The 26448-nt window shown below is 48.7% G+C and overlaps 1 protein-coding gene across 2 annotated transcripts in view; it reads right to left on the bottom strand.

Moving 5' to 3' along the window:
- CYTH4 (cytohesin 4) overlaps positions 1-4034 on the bottom strand; it is a 42028-nt gene extending 37994 nt beyond the window's left edge. For both annotated transcript variants that reach the window (XM_004373828.2, XM_023729043.1), the window contains exon 1: positions 3900-4034. In XM_004373828.2, the coding sequence (XP_004373885.2) occupies positions 3900-3918 (19 nt within the window). In that variant the 5' untranslated portion in view covers positions 3919-4034. The remainder of the gene's footprint in view (positions 1-3899) is intronic.
- Positions 4035-26448: the final 22414 nt, after the last annotated feature.

Here is a 26448-nt window from a genome sequence, read left to right as displayed (position 1 = left end):
CAGCTTCGTGTGCCAGGCAATGAAGCCAGCTGGAACCATCTCCCTAGAGCCTTTCCACTTCCCCTTTGTCCTTCCTCTTTCCCATTGTATTTTTAGAAATATTTCTGCTTGCAGCCTCGCTTCCAGGACAGCTTGCCTCGCTTCCCCTTTCCAGGCAGGGAGGAGGGTGTTATCTCAGACCCCAAGGAAGGGGCCCCTCAAAGGCTCTTAGTGGGTGGCAGGGGGGCAGAAAGAGGGTGTCCAGAGGAGCTAGTCTCCGCCCCAGCCCGGGAGCCTTGCGGGCGCAGCGTGTAGCTTCCTCTCCCCCAGCTGAGCTGTCACTATTTTTAACCATGGCCCTGGTCTCTGCACGAACACAAAGCTTGTCTTTGGTCACCTTGTGGCTTTGTTGCCTGGACCTCTCACCTTTCAGTCAGGCCTTGGGGCAGGGGGCTTGACCTGCTTCTGGGATGTCACACACCCACGCAGGGTGGGTGGGGGAGGCAGCTCTGTGGGGGACCTTTGCCGTCATCCTGTTCATTATACAGGTGGGAAAACAGAGGCCCACAGAAAGAAGGGAGCCATCGTGACCACTGGCAGGTTGGCTCAGAGCTGGGACCTGAGCCAGGTCTGGTTGACTCCAAACCCATGTGCTCCCCACTTCCCCAGGAGGGGCCGGGATGAAGGTGCCAATTTACAGATGCTGAATCTGAGCCCAGAGGGGGACGTCTGCCGGCCACGAGGAGCTGCGATTAGGACCAAGACTGGACAAGAGAGGAATGCCCTTCCTTCCCTTCCTCTCTCCTTCCCTCCCTCCACCTCCTCCAAGAAGTCTTCCCATATCCCCCTCCCAGGAGGAAAGACTTGCCTCCTCCCACACTCCAGGCCCCTGCCCTGCACATCTACCCTGTGCCAGAGTCCTGCAGGCTCTGTCCCCCCACCCCCACACCCCAACCAGAAGCTCCCCCAGGGCCAGGACTGCCACTGGGTCACTGCTAGCCTCAGCATCACCTAGCACAGGACCTGCAAACCAGAGAATGTTCATAGGATGAATGAATGAATGAATGAATGAATGAATTAGTTGAGACCTCAAATTTCCCAACAGATTGCCTGCGTTGACCTCACTTGATCTATTTCCTTCCTAGGGCCAGCCTGAAGCAGGGCAGTGACTCAACTTCTGGCCTCCCCTCCCTCCTCTCCCCGCCTCCTCTCCCCTCCCCCTTCTCTCTTCCACTTCCCTACAGCCCAGGCGAACCTGGGAGCTCTACTCTTCCTAGCACATCATGTTCTTGTCCCTGCTCTGTCACTTACTGGCCCTGTGACATAGACCAGACAGGTCTCTTCTGCAGTTCACCTCTGTGAGCCTCACTTTCCTCATTTGCATCATAGGGACAACTGTCCCTGTCCCTAGGGACCTCAGTATGCTAAAACCCAAAAGAACGAAACCCTAATGGTGGCCAGACAGGCAGTGGGGGTGTTATTTCTCGGCAGGGTGACCTCACTGCCCCATCTCACTGTCACGTCAGCTCTGCCACTCCTTTGCTCGGTAGCCAGGCTCTGCCCCTCCCTGGGTTTCCTCTTGCCTTCTAAGCGCCACCTAAGATGTATCCACTGAGCCTGGACACTGTACAAGCCATCTGCCCCCAAAAGCCCCCTGGAGAAGCAGGGGTGGAGGGGGGAGCACTGGACAGAGTCAGGAGATGGGGATGCGGTCTGACCTCTGCCTTGGCAAGATTGCCTCCCTCTCTCAGCCTCCTTTGTCCCGTCTGTAAATGGGATCTGTCGAATGGAATGGATCACTGGTTCTCTAACTGTGTTCCCTGGAACCCACAGGTTCCACCTCTGGGAGCGAGGGGGAGGCCCAGTGGGTGGGGTCACAACTGCTCTGTCAGTGTTAGGCTTTGTTTGAAGAGAGGGTTCTGTTGCTAAGCAAAGTTGACACCATCTGGACCTGGGGAACTGGACAACTCCTCCCATCCCTTTTGTTCTGGAGTTCTAGGCAATGCTAGAACATTCTGACAGAGACTCAGAGCGCAGTGACTTGGCCGCTCTTCCTGCCCTTCTCTCGGCCTCACAGAGACACAAGCTTCTGTCCCGTTCTCTCCTGTTCCAACCTCGAAGCCACCTTTCCTCTTTCACCCTAGACTCGGCATCCTAATTATGGGGGATGGTCTTCTGTTTCTCATTCCCGGCCCCCCCGCTGCACTGACTCTGTCCTGAGCCTCCCCAAAGGCTACCCCCCCACATGCCAAGGGCCAAACAGGGGCTCCAGGGCCATAGCACCACCCAGACATCATCGTCACCAACATCATCACAAGTTACTGTTCTCAGTCCTGCCTCTGGGCTTTGCACTGGCTGTTCCCTGCTGAAATATGTTTCTCCAGGAACCCACATATCCACTCCCTCGTCTCCTTCGAGTCTGCACAAATGGCAGTTCCACTTGATGCCTTCTTGACCACCCCTTCTCCTGCGTCTCTTGTCTTGCTTCAGTGTAAGCCCATGAGGGCAGGGACGGCGTCTGCCTTGTTTACAGCTGCACTCCCTCACCTACCACAAAACTTGACACCTAGTCAGAGCTCACCTGACGTGTTGCATGCTGTTGGGTTTCCCGAGTGCCTCATATCCACTTACGCATTTAATCCTCCCAGGACCCTGTGAGGCAGGTACTGTTATCCCATTCTACAGAAAAGGAAACTGAGGCCCAGAGAAGCTAGCCGTCTTGCCCAGAATCCATCACATAGAAAGCTAGTGGAGGAGGGGATTTGTAGCCAAGCCCCAGAGCCTGGAGTGTGCCCTCAGGGCCTTGAGTTCGCAGGGGCCCACTGAGATAAGGAACACCCCTCCCAGGTCAGAATGGTCCAAAGTCGGAAGAGTCCACCAGGGACTCAGGGGATCAGGGGCTGCATTCCCACAGAGCAGTGGGCAAGTCACTCAACCCACTGAGGCTCAGTTTCCTTTTCTGTTAAATGAGACAAAAGTGTCTTCATAGAGGTCATGAAGTTCCTATGAGATAAGGGAGCTGACAAGCCTTACGGGATAGGACTGACCTAAGATTGCCACCCAGCAGATGGGTCCTATTCAAAGCTCCCGGCTCCCAGTCTCATGCTCGGCTGTCTCTTGGGTGTGTCCTGTGGCCTGGCCTGCAGGATGTGACCGAGGCGCCCAGGACGGTCCCTGCCCTCCATGGCATTCCCCACATGCTGAGAACCCCCACCTGGGCTCAGAATGCAGATACTAGGGAGGTGGCTGAGAGATAATTGAGTGGCTCACTTTCCAAGGTTGGGGAGCAGGTCTGGGGGCTCCAAGGGTCTAGGGTTGGGGTGCAGCAGAAGTAGGCTCGGGCCTGGGAGGGAAATATAGCCCACCTCCGGATCTCGGGGCACCCCCCCCACCAGTGCTCCCACTGGTGGGGAATGCCTCCCTCCTGAGCCAGCCCTTTCCAGTCAAAGCTGGTCGGTCCTTTGGAGCACAGTGCAGATACCCCCTCTCCTGCATGGGTGCTGTCTTGCTGGAGGGGGAGCACCCAGCAGGGCTCTTGGGGACACTGTTCCCCTACCCACTGGTGGAGAGCTCACCCAGCGTTGCCTGGAGAGGCAGCAGGACCCCTGGGTGCTGGGTTCTAAATCTGACTCCTCCTCGGCAGTGCTGTGTGGCTTTGGGAGACTCCTGGCCCTCTCTGGGCTTGTTTCTACCAGTATAAGCCTCTTCTGCAGGGGCTTCAGCTCCAACTTTCTCAATACCACTGGGTGTCAGGTGAGGGTCTCTCTGGGTGCACCTACCCCAGCTTCCCCGCTGGAACAAGGGACAGCTCCTTTCTACCTGGCCCCCCACTTCCCCTGCCCATCCCTGCTAGGCAGAGCTCTTGCATACACCCATACACTCACACTCTTCCCCAGGCCCCTGCCCTTCTGGGTGCTTACCTGGGTGGCACAGGTCCATTCTGAAGCCAGTGTTCCAGTTGCCCACTGACCCAGCTGCTGCTTGGGATTGCCTGGCAGTGATGCGTCACCTCAGCTGCAGCAGGCCCCTTCCCTCCCGCCCAGCCGAGCCCAGCCCTGTGTAGGGAGGAAGTCCTGGCCCCCAGGTCTGCTGCGCACGCTCCAGACACAGAAGCACTTCCTAAAAACCGGCAGAGTTTCAAATAGTAGGGACTCTTTGTATTTTGGGTGTGAGCAAAGGAAGGAGAGAGGGGAATGAGACAGAGAGAGAGATAAAAAGAGAAAGAGCGAGACACAAAGAAACATACTATACACCTACACACCTACACACACAGACACACACATACACACAGAGGCAGACAGTCACTACAGAACAGAGCCTTCTTCAGGAAACAACAGGCATTCACTCAGCATATAAGCCAAAGGGTCACCCAACTTAGACAGTCCAAGCCAGACTCCATATATTCCATCCCACAGGCACCCTTTAATCAATGCTCACTTGAAAGAAAAAAAAAATATCAATACTAGGAAGGACTTTGCTTCCCCTCAAAGAAATATCTGGCTGTTTTCTGTCTAGTGACAAACTGGGTAATATGTTCAGTTTCCCTTTTCCCCCAGGCTGCTGGGAAGCTCACAGTCAAATCTGAAGCTCATTTACAACAACTGTATATGCAATGGAGCCCTGGTGGCTCAGTAGTTAAGAGCTCAGCTGTTAACCAAAAGGTTGACAGTTTGAATCCACCAGCTGCTCCTTGGAAACCCTGCGGGGCAGTTCTATTCTGTCCTATGGAGTCGTTATGAGTCGTTATTGACTTGACAGCCCTGGGTTTTGGGTATATATAACAGTTATATAATAATAGCACATGGACTTTGGGGCCAGACTCAGTTGTTTGACTCTCAGCTCTGCCCCTTAGGACCTGTATGAACTGGGCCTGTCACTTATCCACAGTAAGCCTCAGTTTGCTCACCTATAAAAGGGAGAATAATAATACTTACATCAGAAGTATGGAAAAGATACACTGAGACAATGTGTGTAAGATGTTTGGAACATGGTAAGTATTTAGTAAACATTACCTTCGTTTCCCTTTTGGTTTTAATTTTCTACTTTGGTTAAAATTCGTAATTTTATGCTTGCTCCTTTTCTGGCAGTTTGACTCAAATCCTTTATGGAAAAGGGTGTGGTGTAAAGAAATATCTACAAAATCAATGCTCGTTCTCTAACTTCATGGTACGTGCTGGTTTGGTCATTTTTTTTCCACTCATCTGGAGACTCCATGAGGGCAAGGTCACTTGTTTGTCCCAATATCTGGTAAAATGCTGGGGGCATAAAACTAGCTGCTGTCCAGTTGATTCTGACTCATGGCCACCCCAAGTGTTACAGAGGAGAACTGCTTCATAGAGTTTTCTTAGCTGTAATCTTTATGGAAGCAGATCACCAGACCTTTCTTCCATGGTGCCTCTGGGTGGACTCGAACCACTGACCGATAGGTTAGTAAACCCACTGCTGTCGAGTTGATTCCAACTCATAGCGACCCCATAGGGTTTCTGAGGCTGCCAATCTCTACGGAAGCAGACTGCCACATCTTCCTCCCACAGAGCTGCTGGGGGTTTCGAACGGCTGGCCTTTCAGATAGCAGTTGATTGCTTTAACCACTGCACCACCAAGGCTGCTTGTTAGTCAAGTGCAAACCATTTGTGCCTCCCAGGGACATAAAGGATGTACAAGTGTGGAATGAATGAATGAATGAAACACAGGGGAGATAGTATGGTAGATGCAAAAAACTGCCTACAATGTCCACTCCTCCCTGTATCCACACCCTTTTGCACTGTGACGTTGCTGCTCCTCCCACCAAGAGGTGGAGTCTATTTCTTGAATCTGGGCTGGCCTTGTGTCTTGTTTTGGCCAATAGAATGGAGCAGAAGTTCCATTACATGACTTTCAAGGCTAGGCCTTAAGAGGCCTGGTAGCTCCCACTCTTGCTTTTGGACCCCTGCCCAGATACTATGTGAACAAGCCCGGGCTAGCCTGCTGGAGGATGGTGACCACGAGGAGAAATGCCTGGCTGTCCTGGCTGCCAGGCAGCCCCAACCTCATGAGTGAGCCCAGGCAAGACTAGAAGAATCACTTAGCTCAGCCCAAATTGCTGTCCCACAAAATTGTGAGAAATAAGAACTTTTTGTTGTTTTAAGCCACCAATTCTCAGGGTGGTTTAACATGCCGGGAGAGCTCACTGATACAGATGAAATCCAATCCCTTCATTTCACTGAAGAGGAAACTGAGGCTCATTTCTGGGATGTGCTTGGCCAAGTTGGAACTTGAGTTGGTGGCCCATTCAGGATGAAGAGCTAACCCTGCTGACTCCCAGTCTAGTGCTCGTAGGACTCTTTGGATCCCTCTCCTCCCCGCTGTTGCTCACACAACTCAAGGTTATTTTCTTGGAAATTTGTTGAAATTATCTCTATGGTAAACTAGAGTTTTCTCAACAAATCTGGATCTGTGGCACCACAAACCATTTCCTGGGTCACTTCAAAAAGAGAAATGGGGAAAAAGGCATAACGCCCTGTGCAAAAGAGTTAATGTAGTAGGCCTGCGGCTGCTATCCCTAGAAAAGCTGGCCTGCAAGCTTGGCCCTTGTCTGGGTGTGGGAACTTGGATTTCGGGAGGGTTCCCATCATTCCCTGCCCCTTAACTGTTTGTGCAAATCTATGGTTTATGCAGAACCCCTGCTTTCCTTCTGGGAGTCTGGGATTTTGGTACTTGCTGGGTAAATGGTACCTATGGGACCTGCCCCAGTAAAAACCTTGGGTGCTGGGTCTGTAATGAGCTTCCCTGGTAGACAACATTTCACACGTATCGTCACAATTTGTTGGAATCACACAGTACATTCTATGTGATTCCACCAGAAGTGGACTCTTAGACGCTTGCTCCTGGTTTCCTCTGGACTTCGTCCCAGGTGCCTTTTTCCTTTGCTGACTTAGCTTTGTGTCCTTTCACTGCAATAAGCCTTAGCTGTTAAGTATGATCGAATGCTGAGATCTGTGAGTCCTAGCAAAATCATCCAAATTGGGGATTGTCTTGCCCTAATGCTGTGGCTGGACTCAGTGGATATGCCTCACCCAGGGCCACAGTTTGGCATCTTGGACTTGCCTCTTGTCTGAAGAGTTGGTAGAGTGGTTCAGTTATTATTACTATCTTATTCTCTAAGACTCAACTCAGATACAACCTCTGCTGTGAAGCCTTCTGTGATAGCACCTGCCCTTCTTCTGCCCCTGCAGCCCTGGTCATGTTAGACAGCTTGTAGGGAGGGACCCTCTCATTGTGGGTGGCAAACGGTTTGATAAAATCAACAGGACAGAAACCACAGAGACCTGGATTTGAATACTGACTCAGTCCTTGCTAGTTGTGTGACCTTCACCCTCTGAGCATTGTTTTTCATCATCTGCAAAATGGGGACAGTTAAGATTAGGTTTGGTTACATGAAACAGGAAGCCTAAATGACAATGGTTTATGTAGATGAGAGATTTATTTATCTCTTATTAGAAAGAAGCTTGAGGTATGCAATACAGGGCTGCCCTGGCAGCATCATGGCCATCAGGGATCCAGGCTCCTTCCAACTTTCAGCTTCTATCCTCAAGGTATCTTCATTGTCCATAGTGGCTGCCTGGTCTCCAGCCATTGTATCTGAATTCCAGGTAGGAAAAAAGCTGAAGATGGGAAGGGCAAAGAGGGTGTTCCCAGCCATATCAGAATTTCCCCCAAGCTCTTTCTGGTTCGAGGTCAGCCCTTCTACCCTAAATGGGGCTCTGCTTCCCACGTGTGTACTAGGCAGTAGGCCCACAGTTGATGATGAGACAATGCATGGCAGTCTCCAAACAGGGGGTCTGGGTGGTCCCAAAACAACCACCACTACCACTTAGGGAGTACTCACTACGGGCCAGGCATGGTGCCAAGTGCTTGTACGTCATCTCGCTTAATGCTTTTCACAACTCACCGAGGTGTGTGATCACAACCCCCGGGTTACAGATGTAGAAATTGAGTTCAGAGAGATGAAATCACTTCCTCCAAGGTCACACGACCAGGAAAGGACAAAGGTCAGAGTCAGCCCTGTGCTGTTTGGCTTCAGAGCCCCACTCTGAACTTCTGCAAGCATCACTCCAAACTTTTCAAAAGAAGCTCAGCGGCCCCTCCTCCCAGCCTGCCCACCCCTCAGGGAAGAGATAGGAAGGGCCCAGTACTTGAATCCAGTAGTAGCAAAACCACATGAGTGACACTTTCTGTTTGCTGAAAAGCTGAGGATTCCTCACCTGGACGCAGCTGGCTCCAGTGCAAGAGACCTGGAAGGAGCTTAACCAGCAAACCAGTTGCCGTCAAGTCAATTCTGACTCATGGCAACTCCATGTGTGTCAGAGTAGAACTGTGTTCCACAGAGTTTTCAATGATTTTTCAGAAGTAGATTGCCCAGCCTTTCTTTCAAGGTGACTCTGGGTGGACTTGAACCTCCAACCTTTCAGTTAGCAGCTGAACGGTTTGTACCATCCAGGGACTCTGAAAGGAGCTTAAAGGTGATCTAATTCAACAATCTCATTTTACATATGGGAAAATTCAGGCCTGAAGAAGGAGAGGACTTAACAGAGTGAGTTAGGAACAGAACTTGCCCTTGAACCCATTCGGACTGCAATGTGGGGACTCATCCACCTCTCCAACCATCCATCCATCCGTCCATCTGGCCGTCCGTCCATCCATCCATCCATCCATTCATCCATCCATCCATCCATCCATCCAATCTACCCAGGAGATGTTTACTGAAGGTCTACTAAGGACCAGGCATGGTTGTCGTCTTGTGAGGCTCGCGGTGGAGTCAGATGGGCTGGCGATAATTTTCCTGATTTTTCGTGGACTTGGGACTGGGGACAGACTCTGGGAGGCTGGCAGAGTTGAGCGTTCCTGTGTCTTGAGACGCAAAGGGCCTGGCCTGAGCTGTGAGTGGCCTTTAGAAATGAAGGGATTCTCCACACTGACCTGACTCCCTCGAGCTGTTGCTCTTCTTCACATTTGGCCACAGGGCACAGCCAATGGGACAGAGGAAGCTGGGCCCAGAGGAGGACTGGCGACTCAGTGAACCATAGTGGAGTAGGAAGGCAGAGGCAGAGGAACACACTGATGTTCAAATTCACCTCCGGGAATCGCCCCTAAAGAGGTAATCACACACATGTGGAGAACTGGGAGTGCGTGGAAGCTCCTCCCAGCATCACTGATAACCAGAGAGTTTGGAAGGCATTTAAATGCTCATGAGAGGTCGACCAGTTAATAAATGATGTTGCATCCAGATGATGGGCCAGCATGAGTCATGAAAAAGAATAATGATGAGGTAGAATTCGAGCATCTTTTGATTATAAGTAAACGTAACTCAGACTGGCTTAAACTGGAATTTACTGGCTCAGTCGCTGTTAGCATTGGCCTTCGGGATACAGATACCAGGGACCCCAAATGTCCTTGTTAGGTCTGTCTCTCTCTCCTTTCTTGATTTCTGTCTCTCCCCCCTCCTTCCTCTAGTTCTCTCTCTCACGCTGTCTGTTGGTTTGTCTGTCTCTTGGCTATTTCCCTCTGGCTTTAGACAAGCCTTCTCCACAGGGCAGCCAGCCTGGCCACAGAAAGCTCCAGGCTCACGTCAAATCAACTTTGGATTCAGAGAGAGCTTCTACCCTGCCCCCATCTCACCCCCAAACAATTCTCAGGGAAAGACTTTGATTGTCCAGGCCTGGGTCACATGCCCAGCCCTGCGGTCAGAAGGGAGGGGAGTGGGGTGGCCAACCCCACCAGAACCACAAGGAGAAGGGAACTGCTTAAAGGATGCAAAAGTGGGTGGGTACAAACAACAGGTGTCCACTCTTGCTGTCTTTGGTAAGTTTTGTCTTTTTAGTTTCTTTTGTTTTTATTATACAAACAATCCTACAATATACTCATTGGCATGGGAAAGTATCCTCACGCTAGAGCTGAGTGCTTTGCTGAGGGGCACTCCTTTCCTGAGGTGTGGATATCTGTTGAGGGAAGGCAAGAAAGGAAGAATTGAGGGGCAGCACCTTCACCTTTAGAGAAGGGGAGGAGGAAGTTCTCCTGGTGGAAGGGAGAGCTGAACAAAGGGTGAAGGGTCGGGGGCTTGCGATGGAATGGAGAGGAATACTTGGGGTGAATCGGGCCTGGATTCAGTTCTTTCTGTGTCTCTTTCCCCTCCCCCACGGCCTCCACTGTCCTCTCAGCTGCTCTTGGGCTCCCACTTCCTCTTTCCACCCCTGGTGGCAGCAGTTTTGGTCAGGGACCTTTCTGCTGGGGACATGAATTCACACTGGCACACTCTGTGCAAATAGGAGGTGGCCCCAGGCTCTCCCCCAGCCCAAGCTCACTGGAGTGGGGGTCTGGTGGAAGCAGGGGGTCTCCTGTGGGCCGAAGTGGCTGTGTCCTGGGGTGAGACGGGGCTGAGGGCCCTGAAAAGCCAGAGGCAGCATATCCCTTTGCCACGCCTCCCCTTTAGGTCACCAGCTGCTGTTCTGGCGTCTCAGACCGACTTGACCACATGCACCAGGCGTCTCTAATTTTGTGGGGTCAGGGTGGGTCCATGTTCACCCCTGGGTGCAAGGGATCCTGGGAAACTGAAAACCTAGCATTTGTAGCATCTAGGGCAGGAGGTGGTGGTGGAGGCGCTGCTGGTGGGAACCATGGTGTCGGCCTGTGGGGCCCTGCAAGGAGGTGTCCACAGGGACAGAGTGGGGTAGCTAGAGAGATAGGAGGAAACCAAGCATGGTGGCGGCTCAGAGAGAAGGACCTTTCTAGAAGGATGGAGTGGTCAGCCATGTCAAAGTTGCTAGCAGGCAGAGGGGCCTGGGGCTGGGAGGTGGTGAGGCTGGGACAACAGGCTGGAGGAGGAAAGGAAGGGGAAGCAGTGAGGGTGGGGTGGCGAGAAGAAAAGGGAGTGACTGCACTTGAGTCAAGGCTCAAGAGACCCCATTTTACAGACCAGGAAACTGAGGATCAAAGAGTGGCCAAAAGTTGCCACCAATAGGCCAAGATTCAGCCTGGATCTTACTCCTGACTTTGACTCCATAGTGGTTCAGGGCAAGTCACCGGGGACCTGGGTTCTAGTTATGTTTGGAAGCCACTCCTTTAGAGTTTTTATTGGTTCTTTAAAGACTGAACTCTGATACTTCAGTATTTAAACGTGTGTCAGGCTCACTTTACCTTGTTGTTTTTGGCTGCCTTCAAGTTGACCCCACTCATGGCGACCCCATGTACAACGGAAAGAAATGCAGCCAGGTCCTGCATCATCCCCATGATCTGTTGCAGATCGGACAACGTTCTGTTGTGATCCACAAGGTTTCATTGGCTGATTTTCAGATGTAGATTGCCAGGCCTTTCTTCCTAGGCCATCTTAGTCTGGAAGCTCCACTGAAACCTGTTCAGCATCATAGCAACAGCCAAGCCTCCACTGACAGATGGGTGGTGGCTGCTGGGAATCGAACCTGAGTCTCTGCATGAGAGGCAAAAATTCTACCATTGAATCACCAATGTTTCACCCGTTTACCACAGAGTCCATTTTTTTGTTTGAAAGTATTATAGAGCTTTAACCAATGATATGCTTACTTGTGTTCTCTTGGGTCCCTACCTCCTCTTTTCTACCATTTTGGCCTCATCTCTAAAGTGCTGGTGTCCCTGGGGCACAGGGAGAAAAGGCCGGTGTCCCTGGGGCATGGGAAGAAAAGGCCAGGGTGGCCCAGCTACAAGTTCCGGGTTCGTGTCCTGGCCTGCTAGTTGCCATACCACTGGGGCGGCTCTGGGGTTTCCTGGGACCTCCTGCTTGGAAAACCAACTTGTCACAACCATTTCTGTGCGCTCTGAGGGCAGGGCTGCAACCGTTTGGTTCCTTGCTGCATCCCCAGCGCTTATAACAAGGCCTAGTGCATTGTAGGCACTCAATACAGGCTTCTTGAAAGGCTCGGGCTGTGTTTGTAAAGGGCTGAGTTGTGCTGAAGCCGGGGGAACTGGTGTCTCCCGAGCGTCAGCTGGTAGCTCAGAGGATTCTGATGGGTCCCCTGGCCTATAAGCTGCGGCAGCTTCCCGCACGCTCAGCTTCCTCGTGTGTAAAATGGGGATACTCCTAAGTGTTTCTCCGCCTTGTGAGGGCTAGAGGGTAAAGTGCCCAGCCTGAAGGGTCCTCAGTGGAGGCAGTCACTTATCTCTGCCTGTCCCTCCACCATGCATCTGGTATCTAAAGGGCCCCAGGTCCCTGGTGGACAGGAGGGCCTTGCTTTGATGTCTGTTTTCCCAAGATGTAGGAAAGACAGCCTTAGGCAAGGGTCCCCAAACCTGGTTGTGCAGCACCATCACCTGGGGGCCCTGTTAAATTACAAACTCCCAGGCCACCGACTTAGGTCTCTCCCATGGAAGGTCCTGGAATCATTATTTTTAAACTGTTCTCAGATGCTTGTGACCCCAGAACATGTCCTTCTCTCTCGGGTGCCAAGAAGCATTCTGGGCTTCTGAACTCGGGTTCAGCCTTTAGCAAAGAAGTTCTTACAGAAACACAGAAACCTCTTCTGAGCCTGCTGCTGAAGGCACTATGTCACCCAGTGCTCCTTACACCAGTGCCAAGTGTGCTTGAGGGCTTTCTTGTGGCATGGTGATAGGAGAACCACCTCAGCAAGAAACTGGCATATTTCCCCTTTCCAGGAATGACGTCTGAGTAACTTGCTTTGTTTCCCTTTTTACCCCAGCTACCAGGAAGCTCAGGCAAATCAGACAGTCAGCTACAGAAACCCGTCATTTGGCAAATTTGTCTTCTTCTTTTCTTCCTGGTCCTGATTTTCTACTTTCACATTCTCAGCTTTTTGTATATGTAGGAGCTGAAGCATATGCAGATGGTCTGGAAAGGCAGATTTTCAATATAGAAGAGAGAAGAAAGCAAGGAAGAGGAAGGAAGAGGCGGTGGGGGGAGGAAAGAAAGAAGGAAGGGGGAAAAAAAAACCTCAGGCAGAATAAAACCAAAAACAAAACCTGTTGCCGTGGAATCAATTCTGACTCATAGCGAACCTATAGGACAGAGTAAAACTGCCCTGTAGGGTTTCCAAGGCTGTAATCTCTACCGAAGTAGACTGCCACGTCTTTCTCCCACAGAGCAGCTGGTGGGTTTAAACTGCCGACCTTTTGGTTAGCAGCCGAGCACTTAACTACTGTGCCACCAGGGCTCCTCAGGCAGAACAGAGGGCATATTTATCAACGAAATGAAGGCACAATCTATAGAACGGGAGTAAATGTCTGGGAACCATATATCTCATAAAGGTTTAATATCCAGAATATATAAAGAACTCCTACAGTTCAACAACAAAAAGACAAAAAAGCCAACAAAACATGGGCAAAAGACTTGAATAGACATTTCACCAAGAAAGATATAGAAGTGTCTATAAGCACATGAAATGATGCTCAATGTCATTAGTCACTGTTGCTGTTACTAGGTGCCATCAAGTCAGTTCTGACTCATAACGACCCTATGTACGACAGAACGAAACACTGCCCAGTCCTACGCCATCCTCATAATCTTTGTTATGCTTGAGCTCATTGTTGCAGCCACTGTGTCAATCCATCTTGTTGAAGGTTTTCCTCTTTTTCACTGACCCTCTACTTTACCAAGTATGATGTCGTTCTCTAGGGACTAGCCCCTTCTGATAAAATGTCCAAAGTATGTGAGACAAAGTCTTGCCATCCTTGCTTCTAAGGAGCATTCTGGCTGTACTTCCTCTAAGACAGATTTGTTCATTCTTTTGGCAGTCCATGGTATAGTCAGTATTCTTCACCAACACCACAATTCAAAGGCATCTATTCTTCTTCCTCTCCTTTGTTCACTGTCCAGCTTTTGAATGCACGTGAGGCGATTGAAAATACTATGGCTTGGGTCGAGTGCACCTTAGTCCTTAAAGTGACACCTTTGCTTTTTAACACTTTAAAGAGATCTTTTGCAGCAGATTTGTCCAATGCAATACGTCGTTTGATTTCCTGACTGTTGCTTCCATGGGCATTGACTGTGGATCCAAGTAAAGTGAAATCCTTGACAACTTCAATCTTTTCTTCATTTATCATGATGTTGCTTATTGGTCCAGTTGTGAGGATCTTTGTTTTCTTTATGTTAAAGTGTGATCTATACTGAAGGCTGTAGTCTTTCATCTTTATCAGTAAGTGCTTCAAGTCCTCTTCACTTTCAGCAAGCAAGGTTGCGTCATCTGCATAACGCATAAGTCTTCGTCCAATCCTGATGCCCCTGTTCTTCCTCATATAGTACAGCTTCTTGGATTATTTGCTCAGCATACAGATTGAATAAGTATGATGAAAGGATACAACCCTGACGCACACCTTTCCTGACTTTAAACCAAGCAGTATTCCTTTGTTCTGTTTGAATGACTGCCTCTTGGACTATGTACAGGTTTCTCATGAGCACAATTAAGTATTCTGGAATTCCCATTCTTTGCAGTGTTATCCATAATTTGTTATGATCCACACAGTCGAATGCCTTTGCATAGTCAATAAAGCACAGGTAAACATCTTTCTGTTATTCTCTGCTTTCAGCCAGGATCCATCTGACAACAGCGATGATATCCCTCATTCTGCCTCCTTTTCTGAATCTGGATTGCATTTCTGACAGTTCCCTGTCGATATCTGCTGCAATCGCTTTTGAATTATCTTCAGCAAAATTTTACTTGTGTGTGATATTAATGATATTTTTTGTTATTTTTTGCATTCTATTGGATCACCTTTCTTTGGAATAGGTATAAATACTGATCTCTTCCAGTTGGTTGGCCAGGTAGCTGTCTTCTAAATTTCTTGGCATAGACAAGTGAACACCTCCAGCGCTGTATCCGTTTGTTGAAACATCTTAATTGGTATTCTGTCAATTCCTGGAGCCTTGTTTTTCACCAATGTCTGCAGTGCAGCTTGGACTTCTTCCTTCAGTACTATCGGTCCCTGATCATATGCTACCTCCTGAAATGACTGAACATCAGCCATTTTTTTTTGGTACAGTGGCTGTGTATTCCCTCCATTTTCTTTTGATGCTTCTTGTGTCGTTCAGCAGTTTACCCATAGAATCCTTCAATATTGCCACTCAAGGCTTGAATTTTTCAACGTAATGAATGCCAAGCGTGTTCTTCTCTTTTGTTTTTCTAACTCCAGGTCTTTGCACATGTCATTATAATACTTTACTTTGTCTTCTCAACCCCTTTGAAATCTTCTGTTCAGCTCTTTTACTTCATCATTTCTTCCTTTCACTTTAGCTACTCAATGTTCAAGAGCAAGTTTCAGAGTCTCTTCTGACATCCATTTTGGTCTTTTCTTTCTTTCCTGTCTTTTAATGACCTCTTGCTTTCTTCATGTATGATGTCCTTGATGTCATTCCACAACTTGTCTGGTCTTCGGTTATTAGTGTTCAAGGCGTCAAATGTATTCTTGAGATGGTCTCTAAATGTAGGCGGGACATACTCAGGGTCATACTTTGGCTCTTGTGGACTTATTTTAATTTTCTTCAGTTTCAGCTTGAACTTGCATATGAGCAATTGATGGTCTGTTCCACAGTTGGCCCTTGGCCTTGTTCTGACTGATAATATTGAGCTTTTCCATTGTTTCTTGTCATAGATGTAGTCGATTTGATTCCTGTGTATTCCATTTGGCGAGGTCCGCGTGTACAGTTGCTGTTTCTGTTGTTGAAAAAAGGTATTTGCAATGAAGAAGTCATTGGTCTTGCAAAATTCTATCATGTGATCTCCTGCATCATTTCTGTCTCTAAGGCCATATTTTCCAACTACTGATCCTGCTTCATTTCCAACTTTCGAATTCCAATCACCAGTAATTATCAATGCATCTTGATTTCATGTTTGAACATTTTCAGACTGCAAAGTTGGTAAAAATCTTCAATTTCTATATTTTGGGCCTTAGTGATTGATGCATAAATTTGAATAATTTATGGTCGTCCATGTAGGTGTATGGACATTATCCTATCACTGACAGCACTGTACTTCCGGAGAGATCGTGAAATGTTCTTTTTGACGATGAATGCAGCGCCATTCCTCTTCAAGCTGTATTCCTGGCCTAGTAGATTACATGATTTTCCAATTCTTAATGGCCAATACCAGGCCATTTCAGCTCACTAACGCCTGGGATATCCATTGCTTATGTGTTCCATTTCATTTCTGATGATTTCCAATTTTTCTAGATGCATACTTTGTACATTCCATGTTCTGATTATTAATGGATGTTTGCAGCTGTTTCTTCTCATCTTGAGTCGTGCCACATCAGCAAATGAAGGTCCTGAAAGCTTGACTCCATCCGCATCATTAGGGTCGACCCTACTTTGAGGAGGCAGCTCTTCCCCAGTCATATTTTGAGTGCCTTCCAACCTGGGGGGCTCATCTTCTGGCACTATATCAGACAATGTTCCACTGCTATTCATTAGGTTTTCACTGGCTAATTTTTTTCAGAAGTAGACCACTGGATCCTTCTTTCTGATCTGTCTTAGTCTGGAAGCTCAGCTGAAACCTGTCTACCATTTGTGACCCTGCTTGTATTTGAATACCAGTGGCATAGATAGCCTCCAGCATCACAGCAACATGCAAGCCACCACAGCACAACAAACTGACAGACATGTGGGGCATTAGTCATAAGGGAAATGCAAATCAAAACCACAATGAGATACCACTTTACCCCTGCTAGAATGACTATTACCAGAAAAATGGGAACAAGTGTTGATGAGGATGTGCAAAAATTGGAACCTTCATCCATTGTTGGTGGGACTGTAAAATGATGCAGCTTCTGTGGATAACAGTTTGGCAGTACCTCAAAAAGTTACATATAGAATTACCAAATGATCCAGCCATTTCGCTACTACGTATATACTCAAAAGACTTGAAAGCAGGAATCGAAACAGATACTTGCACACAGCCTTCACTGCAGCATTATTCACAATAGACAGAAGGTGGAAACAACCCAAATGTCATCAAAAGATGAATGAATAAATAAAATGTGGTATATACATACAATGAAATATTACTCAGCTGTAAAGAGAAATGAAATTCTGATATATGGTATGCCATGAATGAACCTTGAAAACATTATGCTGAGTGAAATAAATCAGACGCAAGAGGACAAATATTATAGGATCTCCCTTATATGAAATATCTAGAATAGCAAATGCATAGAGACCAAAGTTTATTAGTGGTTATCAGGGATGGGTAGAAGGATGTGTAGCCTCCACCACCCCTTCAACACCCATAACTGGCGTAGTATTGCTTAAGGGGCACTGAAATTCTGTTAAGGGTGATGAAAACATTTGGAAATGAACAGTGGTGAAGGTTGCACAACAAGGTGAGTGTAATTCAGGTCACTGAATTGTACACATAAAAATGGATAAAATGGCAAATGTTTTGTTATATATATATTTACCACACGCACAGAAGTATGTTATCAGCCATAGTAAGCCTTGACTTCCTCCTCTGTAAAATGGGACTGTTGGCTCATTTATTCCTTAGACTTCCCTAGAATGCTCTTGCCACCCCAGGCCCCATGTGAGGCACTGGGGTTATGGAGACAGACATAGAAGGGGCTGAGGCTGGGAGGCAGGGTCTCCATCCAATGGTTAGTTCAGGCCCTGGAGCTCGGCAGATGTCTTAGTCATTTAGTGCTGCTACAACAGAATTACCAAAAAGTGGATGGCTTTAACAAAGAGAAATGTATTCTCTCACAGTCCAGTAGGCTACAAGTTCAAACTCAGGGTGTCAGTTCCAGGGCAAGGCTTTCTCTGTCAGCTCTGGAGGAAGGTCTATGTCATCAATCTTCACCTGGACTAGGAGCTTCTCAGTGCAGGAACCCTGAGTCCAAAGGATGTGTTCTGCTCCCAGTGTTGCCCTCTTGGTAGCATGAGGCCCCCCTGTCTCTCTGCTCGCTTCTCTCTTTTATATCTCAAAAGAGATTGGCTTAAGACGCTATCTAATCTTGTAGATCTCATCAATATAACCAATAATCTCATTAACATCATAGTGATAGGATTTACAATACATAAGGAAATCACATCAGATGACAAAATGGCAGACAATCACATAACATTGGGAATCATGACCTAAGCAAGTTGACACGTACCTTTGGGGGACACAATTCAATCCATGACAGTGGACATTGCCTATTCCTCTCTCTTACTACCAGCTGTCCCACTGCTGTGCCTCAGTTTCCTCATCTGTAAAATGGGGATAATGACAGCACCTCTCACAAGGTATATGAGGGGTTAAGTGAAAGAATCCGTGTGAAGTGGTTAGTGCAGAGCTCGGCCACAGTCGGGACTCATAGACCACTCTCTCATAAGCAGCCATGCTCCCTCTGGGGTTTGTCTGCTCTTCTAACCTGAGCCACAGGGAGGCGTCAGACAGCGAGACAGAAGGAGGAGTCTAGCTGCTCCTTCCCTGCCTCCTTCATGGCTTCCTCGGGCACCAAAACCAGCTCTTGGGCACCACCCTGTTGTGGCTGTGGGGATGCAGCTCAGAGTAAACGCAGCCTGGTACTGCTCCCTTGTACGGGGGCGGTCAACGGTTCAAACCCATCAGCTACTCCTCTGGAGAAAGATGTGGCAGTCTGCTTCCGTAAAGATTACAGCCTTGGAAATCCTATGGGGCAGTTCTACTCTGTCTTATAGAGTCACTATGAGTTGGGATTGACTCGATGGCGATGGGTTTTGTTTATCATTTTTTTTGCATTAATTTTGATCTTTAAAAGTGGTGGATTAAAATAGTATTTCTCTTGACAACAGTAATCTTCAGCTCCTCCTTTAATACTGCATGCGAGTGCTTCACTAGCCTCGCCTAGTCCCAGCCCTAGTGTTGGGGAGGTGGCGAGTGGAGATGAGGAGCGCCTGAGTACAGGGCAAGCTTTGCATGGAATCCTCCTGACTGTGGACCCAGTGACTATTCATTTGTCCACACCCCATGTTCCTCTATCTTCTCTCATCCATTTTTCCAACCCTTCCTCCCTTTGCTGTCCATCCATCCATCTGTCCATATCCGATAGTGGTTAAGAGCCTGCATCCTGTGTTCTCATGGCCTGAGTTCACCTCCTAGCTGCCTGTTTCCTAGGTGTGTGGCCTCCACCATCCCTTCAAGATCCGCATCTCCCATTTGATATATTTTTATTTTTAAAAATTAATCATGTAATACTTAAATACATTGAACATGTTGTTAAAAAAGCAAACATCTATTGATCTCCTGATTTCTAGGTTTCACAAGAGTTCAGTGAAATATATATGATTATCCGCACTTTACAGATGAGGAATTGAGGCCCAGAGAGTATTTTCTTGTCCGGGGTCACTATCTACTTCCAAAAACTCAGCCATTGAAAGTCCTATGGAGCACAATTCCACTCTGACACACATGGGGTTGCCATGAGTCAGAATCGACTCAACAGCAACTGGTTAGATATCTCGTATAAGTGGAATCATGTAATATTTGTCCATTTGTGTCTGGTTTATTTCATCTAGCATAGTGTCTTCAAGGTTCATCCATACTGTAGCATGTATCAGAACTTCATTCCCTTTTGTGACTGCGGTGGTATGTTTTTGAACACAATAGCTCAGGGATGGCAGCTGACTCTGCCTGGTTGTGGCCTTGGGAGCAGCTCCTGCTGGCCAGTTCTGTGGTTCCTTCCTGAAGACCCATCCCAGAGCACACTCCCTGAGCATTTCCAGTTATTTTGTAAGCACCTAATTCCCTGTGTTAAATCCCTATCTGCTTAAGATACCTAGAGTGGTTTCTAGTAAGAAACATACTAAGACAGCAATCAAGAAGTGACTGTTGGATTTAGAAATCTAGAAGTCATGGATAACCTTTGAGAGAGCAGTTTCGGTGCAGTGATGGGGGAAGGCAGTACATTTTACGAGCTCCTATTACCACCCACCCGTCAGTGTGTCGTACTATGGAGACTTGCAGGTTACTATGATGCTGGGTCAAATACCAGCAGGGTCACCCATGGTGGACAGGTTTCAGCGGAGCTTCCAGACTAAGAAAGGCTAGAAAGAAAGGTCTGGTGATCCACTTCTTAGGCAATGAAAACCCTGTGGATCACGACAGTATATTGTCCAGTATAGTGCTGGAAGATGAGCCCCCTAGGTTGGAAGGCACTAAAATACACAGTGGTCACAACAATCAACTTGATCATACCAATAATTATGAAGATGGTGCAGGACGAGACAACATTTAATTCTGTTGTGCATGGGTTGCCATGAGTCAGAGCCAACCTGATGGCAACTAACAACATTGTCTGCCTATAAAAACATGCCCTAATCCATAGAAGTGGGCCAGAAGGACTCTACAGTGGAAGTGTTCCAAGTATGTAGACTTAGCTCCCAAATATGTCCTTGGTTCACTGGGTCTTCTGGTCCCCAGCCCTTCTTGGCCCACGTCCTGGGTCTCCTATCTTGTCCATTAACATCTGGGTCCAGTCTCCCTTCAGCCAGACCATAAAGGAAACCAGATTGCTGTGGTTGAGGGGTTTCCTGGGAGGTGAGGGAGAGGAGACAGTGCGGTCTGAGGGAGGTGGGGAGCGAGTGGACACCGCTAGGGGGGACATGGACACAAGGCCCAGTTGTCCTTTCTGTCCTTTCTGTGTAAGATAGGAGACTCCAGGGGAAAAGCAGAAAGAAGTTGCTAACACTGGAGAAAGAACAGATGCCACAGGGAGCGAAGTTCTAGGGAAGGGAAGAGGGACAACGAGATAAAAAGAGAACAGACAGACCCCCTGCCACTCTAACGCTGACCTTCATTGAGTGCCGACAACACGCGGGCCACTGTCCTAGGGGTGTTACTCGTCTCACCTCACCTGGCCCTCGTGACTACCAATGAGGAAGGTGCTGCCATCAGCGATGGAGACCAGCTCACAGAGCGGTGAAATTGCTTGCTGCGGCCACACAGCCAGTTAGTGGAGGTGGCGGCGTGTGGATACGCGGTCTGACCCAGAGCCAGAGAAGGGGAGAGGAAGGTCGCTGGAAGAGGACATGGCCATCTTTAGACAGATTCTGGTGAAGTGGAAGCTGAAGTCATCTGAACCAGAGGGTTGGTGGTTTGAGGAGAATGGTGCTGGTTTGGGGGTGAGAGGGCGCCAACTAGGGGTCAGTGAGGGGATGGCAGAGGGGTCTGGGGCCTTGCTGAGGTTGAAGGTGGAGTTTGCCTAAAGGGCTGCCTCCCACTCTTTTTGCAGCCTAGGGGTGGATGGGGTGGGTCTGGAGGCCTTGATGGCAGGGTGGGAACCAGCAGGCCTGTGGTTAAAATGACAAAGAAGAAATTGGGTGTGCTTTGGTTACTTGTGTAGGAAGTCTGAGAATAGGCTGTGGCTGGGGTTGTGGAGGGAGAGAGGGGAAGGAGGGCCTGAGCATGTGATCAAAGTAACAGCAACAAAACTGGGTGGGGGTAGGGGTAAGACAGGGCTGGGAACGTCTAGAGGGAACAGATGTGTGCTAGGACGAGGTCTCCCTCATGTCCCATGTCTGGTATGTGGAGGCGGTAATGGAAGGCAGTGTCTGGTCACGAAGTTCAAGGCAGAGAAAGAGGCAACCCTGCTGCAGTTTAGAGGGACCCCAGGCTTGGTCCCGGCCTCGTCTTGGACTGTATTCCTTCCCTGGGTGACCACCCACTGCCTTGAATACCATCTGCATTTGGACAAGGAGTCCCTGGGTGGTGCAAAGGGTTAAGCTCTCGGCTGTTAACCAAGAGATCGCCAGTTTGAGTCCACCCAGAGGCACCTTGGAAGCAAGTTCTGGTGATCTACTTCTGAAAGATCACAGCCATAAAAACCCTAGGGAGCACAGCTCTACTCTGACACCCATGGGGTCACCATGAGTTGGAATCGACTTGATGGCAACTGGTTACATTTGGACAGTGCCAAGCTTTTGTCGCTAGCCTGGACCCTTCCCTTTGGCTCCTGAAACATCTGTCCAGCCAGGCACTTGACATCTCCACATCCAACAGGCATCTCACCCGAAATGTCCACAACAGAAGTCTCGATTCCCAGCCCTGCAAACCCACTCTTCCCACCCCATCCTAGCTCAACAGCCCCTCAATTCCCCAAGTTGCTAAAAACGTAACCTTAGCAACATCCTGATTCTTCAGTGAATCCATCAACAAATAGGTCTGCTCTACAGAACACATCCACAGCCTGGCACCTCGCACATCCTTCACCACCACCTCCTTGGTCCAAGCCACCGTTACCTCTCACCTAGGCGGGCAGTGGCCCCTTCATGGATTCTACTTCTGCCCTTGTCCCACTATGGTCTATTCCTCATGCGGCAGCCAGAGGGCGCCTTCTAGATTCCCAGCTCACACTAAGACTAAATCCACTGCTCTCAGGTCCACCTACCACTCTCCACCTTGTCATGTCGTCCAAACCCCATGGCCCTCGTGCTGCCCTGAAAACACTCAGGGCCTTTACCGGGCAGGTCCCTCCGCTGCAATGCTCTTCCGTCTCCATCATTCTCCTCTCCTCAGCCTCCTTGGTTATTTTTCACGGCACCTTCACCCTGACATTATCATCATATTTACTGTTACCTTGCTTATGAGCTCTGTGGGGGCAGGGACTTTGCTTTGTCCACTGCTGTTTCCCCTGGCCCTCGTACCCAGGAAGAGCTTGCTAAATATGAGCTGAATGAAGAATACCACCCAGGGGACATGCTGGCAGCGGGCCAATCCTCCCCTCTCCCAAGCCAGCCCCAGTGGAGGAGTCTTTCCCCTCCCCCTCTCTGCTCAGCATCAGAAGCCGCCAGCCCACCCAGCACGGAGCCAGAGCACAAGAATCAAGGCAGGAGCAGAACGGTTAAATGGTCTGGGGGGCCACTGGGGGAGGATGGGGACGTTGAGGCTTGAAAACCAAGACTGACCTGTTGGAGAAGCTGGAGGATGCATTGGATGGAGAGGAAGAGTCGCTCCAAGTATGCCCCCCTGTCTGGCCAGAGCAAAGGCATGCCTGTGCCTCTGTGTGTGCCGCGTGGTTCATGTGTGTGCCCGAGGCTGACAAGCAGGCAGGGGTTGTGTCTCTGCCTCCCACCCTTCCACGATAAGGGGTGGGGCTGGACTAAGGAGGGGAAAGGTGAGCAGTGAGTGCTGGGGGTGTCGGGGGCACCCAATGCCAAGTCTCAGAGAAGAAATAGGATCTGGTCAGGATGGAAGAGGACTACGGGGCCTTATGGGCTGAAGGATGGGCCCAGGCAAGGACATTCGGAGAACTTCCAGGGATCTGGCCTGTGGTGGCAGAGGGGAGTGGGAGGTGGGGTGGGGCGAGTGGGCAGGGTTCAACGTGGGGACCTTCCTGTCCTAAATGAATGAGATCGGGCTTATCCAAGAGCAATGGGAGAACAGGGTCAGGTGAATACTTAGGAAAGCTCACAACTCCTATCAGCGCCAACATGTCCATGTCTTTATATTCCTGCTGAGGAATGCTGAGTTCTGAACTAAAGCTGGGCGTCATGGAGGAGGAAAGAAAGAGGCAGATTCAAGGAGGAGAAACAGCAGGGCCCAGATGGATGCTGGGACCCAGAGAAGGGCATATGCCAAGAACACTGACTGATCCAGAAATTAAACACACGTGCAAGTTTAGTATGGGAAAAAAGTAGCTTTTCATCCAGTGGGGAGAAGACACATTATTAGGGTAAATAGTATTTGGCATGGTAGTGCAGTGGTTAAGGGCTCGGCTGCTAACCAGAAAGGTGAGCACTTCAAATCCACCAGCCGCTCCTTAGAAATGCTATGGGGCAGTTCTACTCCGTCCTATGGGGTCGCGATGAGTTGGAATCGACTCAATGGCGACCTGTTTTTTTTTTTTGTTTTTTTGGTTAGCCATCTGTCATGGATTATTGAGTTGTGTCCCCCGAAAATATCTGTCAGCTTGGCTGGGTCATGATTCCCAGTATTGTATGATTGTGTTATCTGATGTGATTTCTTTATGTGCTGTAAACTCTATCACTGTGATGAGTTTACACTGATGAGGTTGACAAGATTAGTGTCTTGACGCAATCTCTTTTGAGATATAAAAGAGAGAAGCAAGCAGAGACACATGGGAACCTCATACCACCAAGAAAGCAGTGCTGGGAGCAGAGCACGTCCTTTGGACCTGAGGTTCCTGCTCAGAGAAGCTCCCGGACCAAGGGAAGATTGATGACATGGACCTTCCTCCAGAGCCGACAGAGAAGCGTTCCCCTGGAACAGATGCCCTCAGTTTGGACTTGTAGCCTACTGGACTGTGAGAGAATAAATTTCTCTTTGTTAAAACCATCCACTTGTGGTATCTCTGTTAGAGCAGCACTAGATGACTAAGACACCATCTAAAAAAAACAAAGTTGGATCTGTACCTCACATTGTACAACGGGATAATATGAGATATCAAGTATTTAAATGGAAAAAGTTAAACCATAAAATGACAAGAAGAAACCAAAGAAGAATTTTCTTACTTATACTTTTTTTTTTTATGGTGGTGAAAATATACATGCCAAAACATCTGCCAATTCAACACTGTCTACACGTATATTCAATGACATTGGCTATGTTCTTCATGTTGTGCAAACACTATTGCCATCCTTTTCCAAATTATGCCACCACTGAGAAGGAGTTTTAAAAAACTATGATGTCAGAATGTCAAAGACCTTTCTAGGAATCGCGATGAACTTAGAGGCCACAAAAGGAAAGACTGATGAACCAGACTACGTAAATATGAAGATGTCCTCCTGGCTCAGGCCACCATCTATAAAGTCAAAGGACCAGTGGCAGTCTGGGAACACATGGCTGCAGCTTGAGTGACAGATAAAGAGCTAATTTTCCTAATATGGAAATCAATTAAAAAAACAAATAAGGAAATGGGCAAAGGACATGAAAAGACTGTTCACAGAAAAAAAGAAATGCAAATGGCTGGCTCTCCAACACCCAGGAAATATGCTCACTCATACGAAAAGAAATGCAAATTAAAACTCCACTGTGATATAGGTCTCCCCTTACTGGATTATCAAACATCAAAAAGTTGCCTAAAGCCCTGAGCTGGTGAGAATGTGGGGAAAGGAGACTTCTAGTACAGTGCTGGTGAGAGGATGAATTGGTACCACCCCATGGAGGGGGGTGGTGGGGATTGGACACAAATGTACACACCCTATGACCCAATAGTCCTCCCTTCCAGGAAGACAGTCTTCAGATACCTGTACCCAGGGAAAAAGTGTATGCACACTGCTAACAAGTGGTAGCATTGTTGTAATGGCAAAAGATGGGGAAATCCTAACAAACCTTCAACAGGAACTAATCAGATTCATTACAGCATAGCCTTACAATGGAATATTCATCAGTGGTAAAAACGAATGAGGAAGGGCTTTAGGAGCTAATACGTTACGCCCTTCAAGGTAAATAGTTCATGGAAATCAACAGTGTGCAGAAGATTGTGTATCGTGTGCTACCTTTTGAGGTTAAAGAAAGGCAACAAAGAAGACTTTTTTCTGCTGGAACATCTCTGGAATGACACACAAGAAGTTGGTAACAGATGTGGCCTCTGAGGATGGAAAAGGGGTGGCTGGGAGATGGGGTGCAAGGTGGACTTTTCATGATAAACTCTTTTTTTATCTTTTGAATTTTGACCGTGTGGATGTATCACCCATTCAAAATAAATATAAAAATATGAAATGTAACAAGAAACTTTTAAAACTTTTTGAACTGTATGCTGTGTCAGGCCTGGTTTAGGGGCTGGGATGGTCCTGCCATGCTGGGATGGGAGATGGAGGACTGTTGAGTTTGAGGGGCCAGTGGGATGTCTGGGGTGAGGGGTATCTCCAGTAGATGATGGAGAGACCTAAGAACCAACCCTTCGGGGCCGTGACTGGAGCCAGGCTCGGTTAGATGCCCCTGCAGGTGTAAAAGAGAAAGGGCCAATCAGAGTCTTGAGAAGCAGGTGTATGAAGAGATCAGGAGGTGGGGGGAGGGGGCACCTGTCCGGGGCCCCAGGAGGAGTGGCTTCCATCAGTCCACCAATCAGGGGGCCACATGAAGGGCCTCCGAGGTCTGAGAGGGTGTGTCCAGGAACCTGGCCCTGCTCTCTCTGGGTGTGTCTAGGGTCTACAACCTGGTTTGGCCAGGTTGGGGGGATGGGAGAATGCTGGTTTTCTGGACAGGAAAGTCCCTGATGCAAAGAGGGACCCACACTTTGCATCCATGGCCTCATGGGGATCTCCTAGGAGAAAGTCCCTCCCCTGAGCCCTGAATTTGCCCCCCACAGAGTCTTCTGGGCTTGGCTTCAGGCCCTGATAGGACTCCCTCGGCAGGAGTTGGGGAGATTCCTGGGAACTGACAAGTGGCCTGAAGTGGTCAGCAGGGAAGAAGACGCAGTCCAAATGACGCCCTCTTCTCGTGGCACTGCTTTCTTGATGGTATGAGGTCCCCCGTCTCACTGCTCACTTCTGTCTTTTATATCTCAAGAGATTGCCTCAGGACACAATCCAGTCTT

Source organism: Trichechus manatus, unplaced genomic scaffold, assembly GCF_000243295.1.
Source record: "Trichechus manatus latirostris isolate Lorelei unplaced genomic scaffold, TriManLat1.0 scaffold00027, whole genome shotgun sequence".
NCBI lineage: Eukaryota > Metazoa > Chordata > Mammalia > Sirenia > Trichechidae > Trichechus > Trichechus manatus.
The sequence above is the reverse complement of the archived record's forward strand: the minus strand, read 5'-3'. Positions and strand labels throughout refer to the sequence as shown.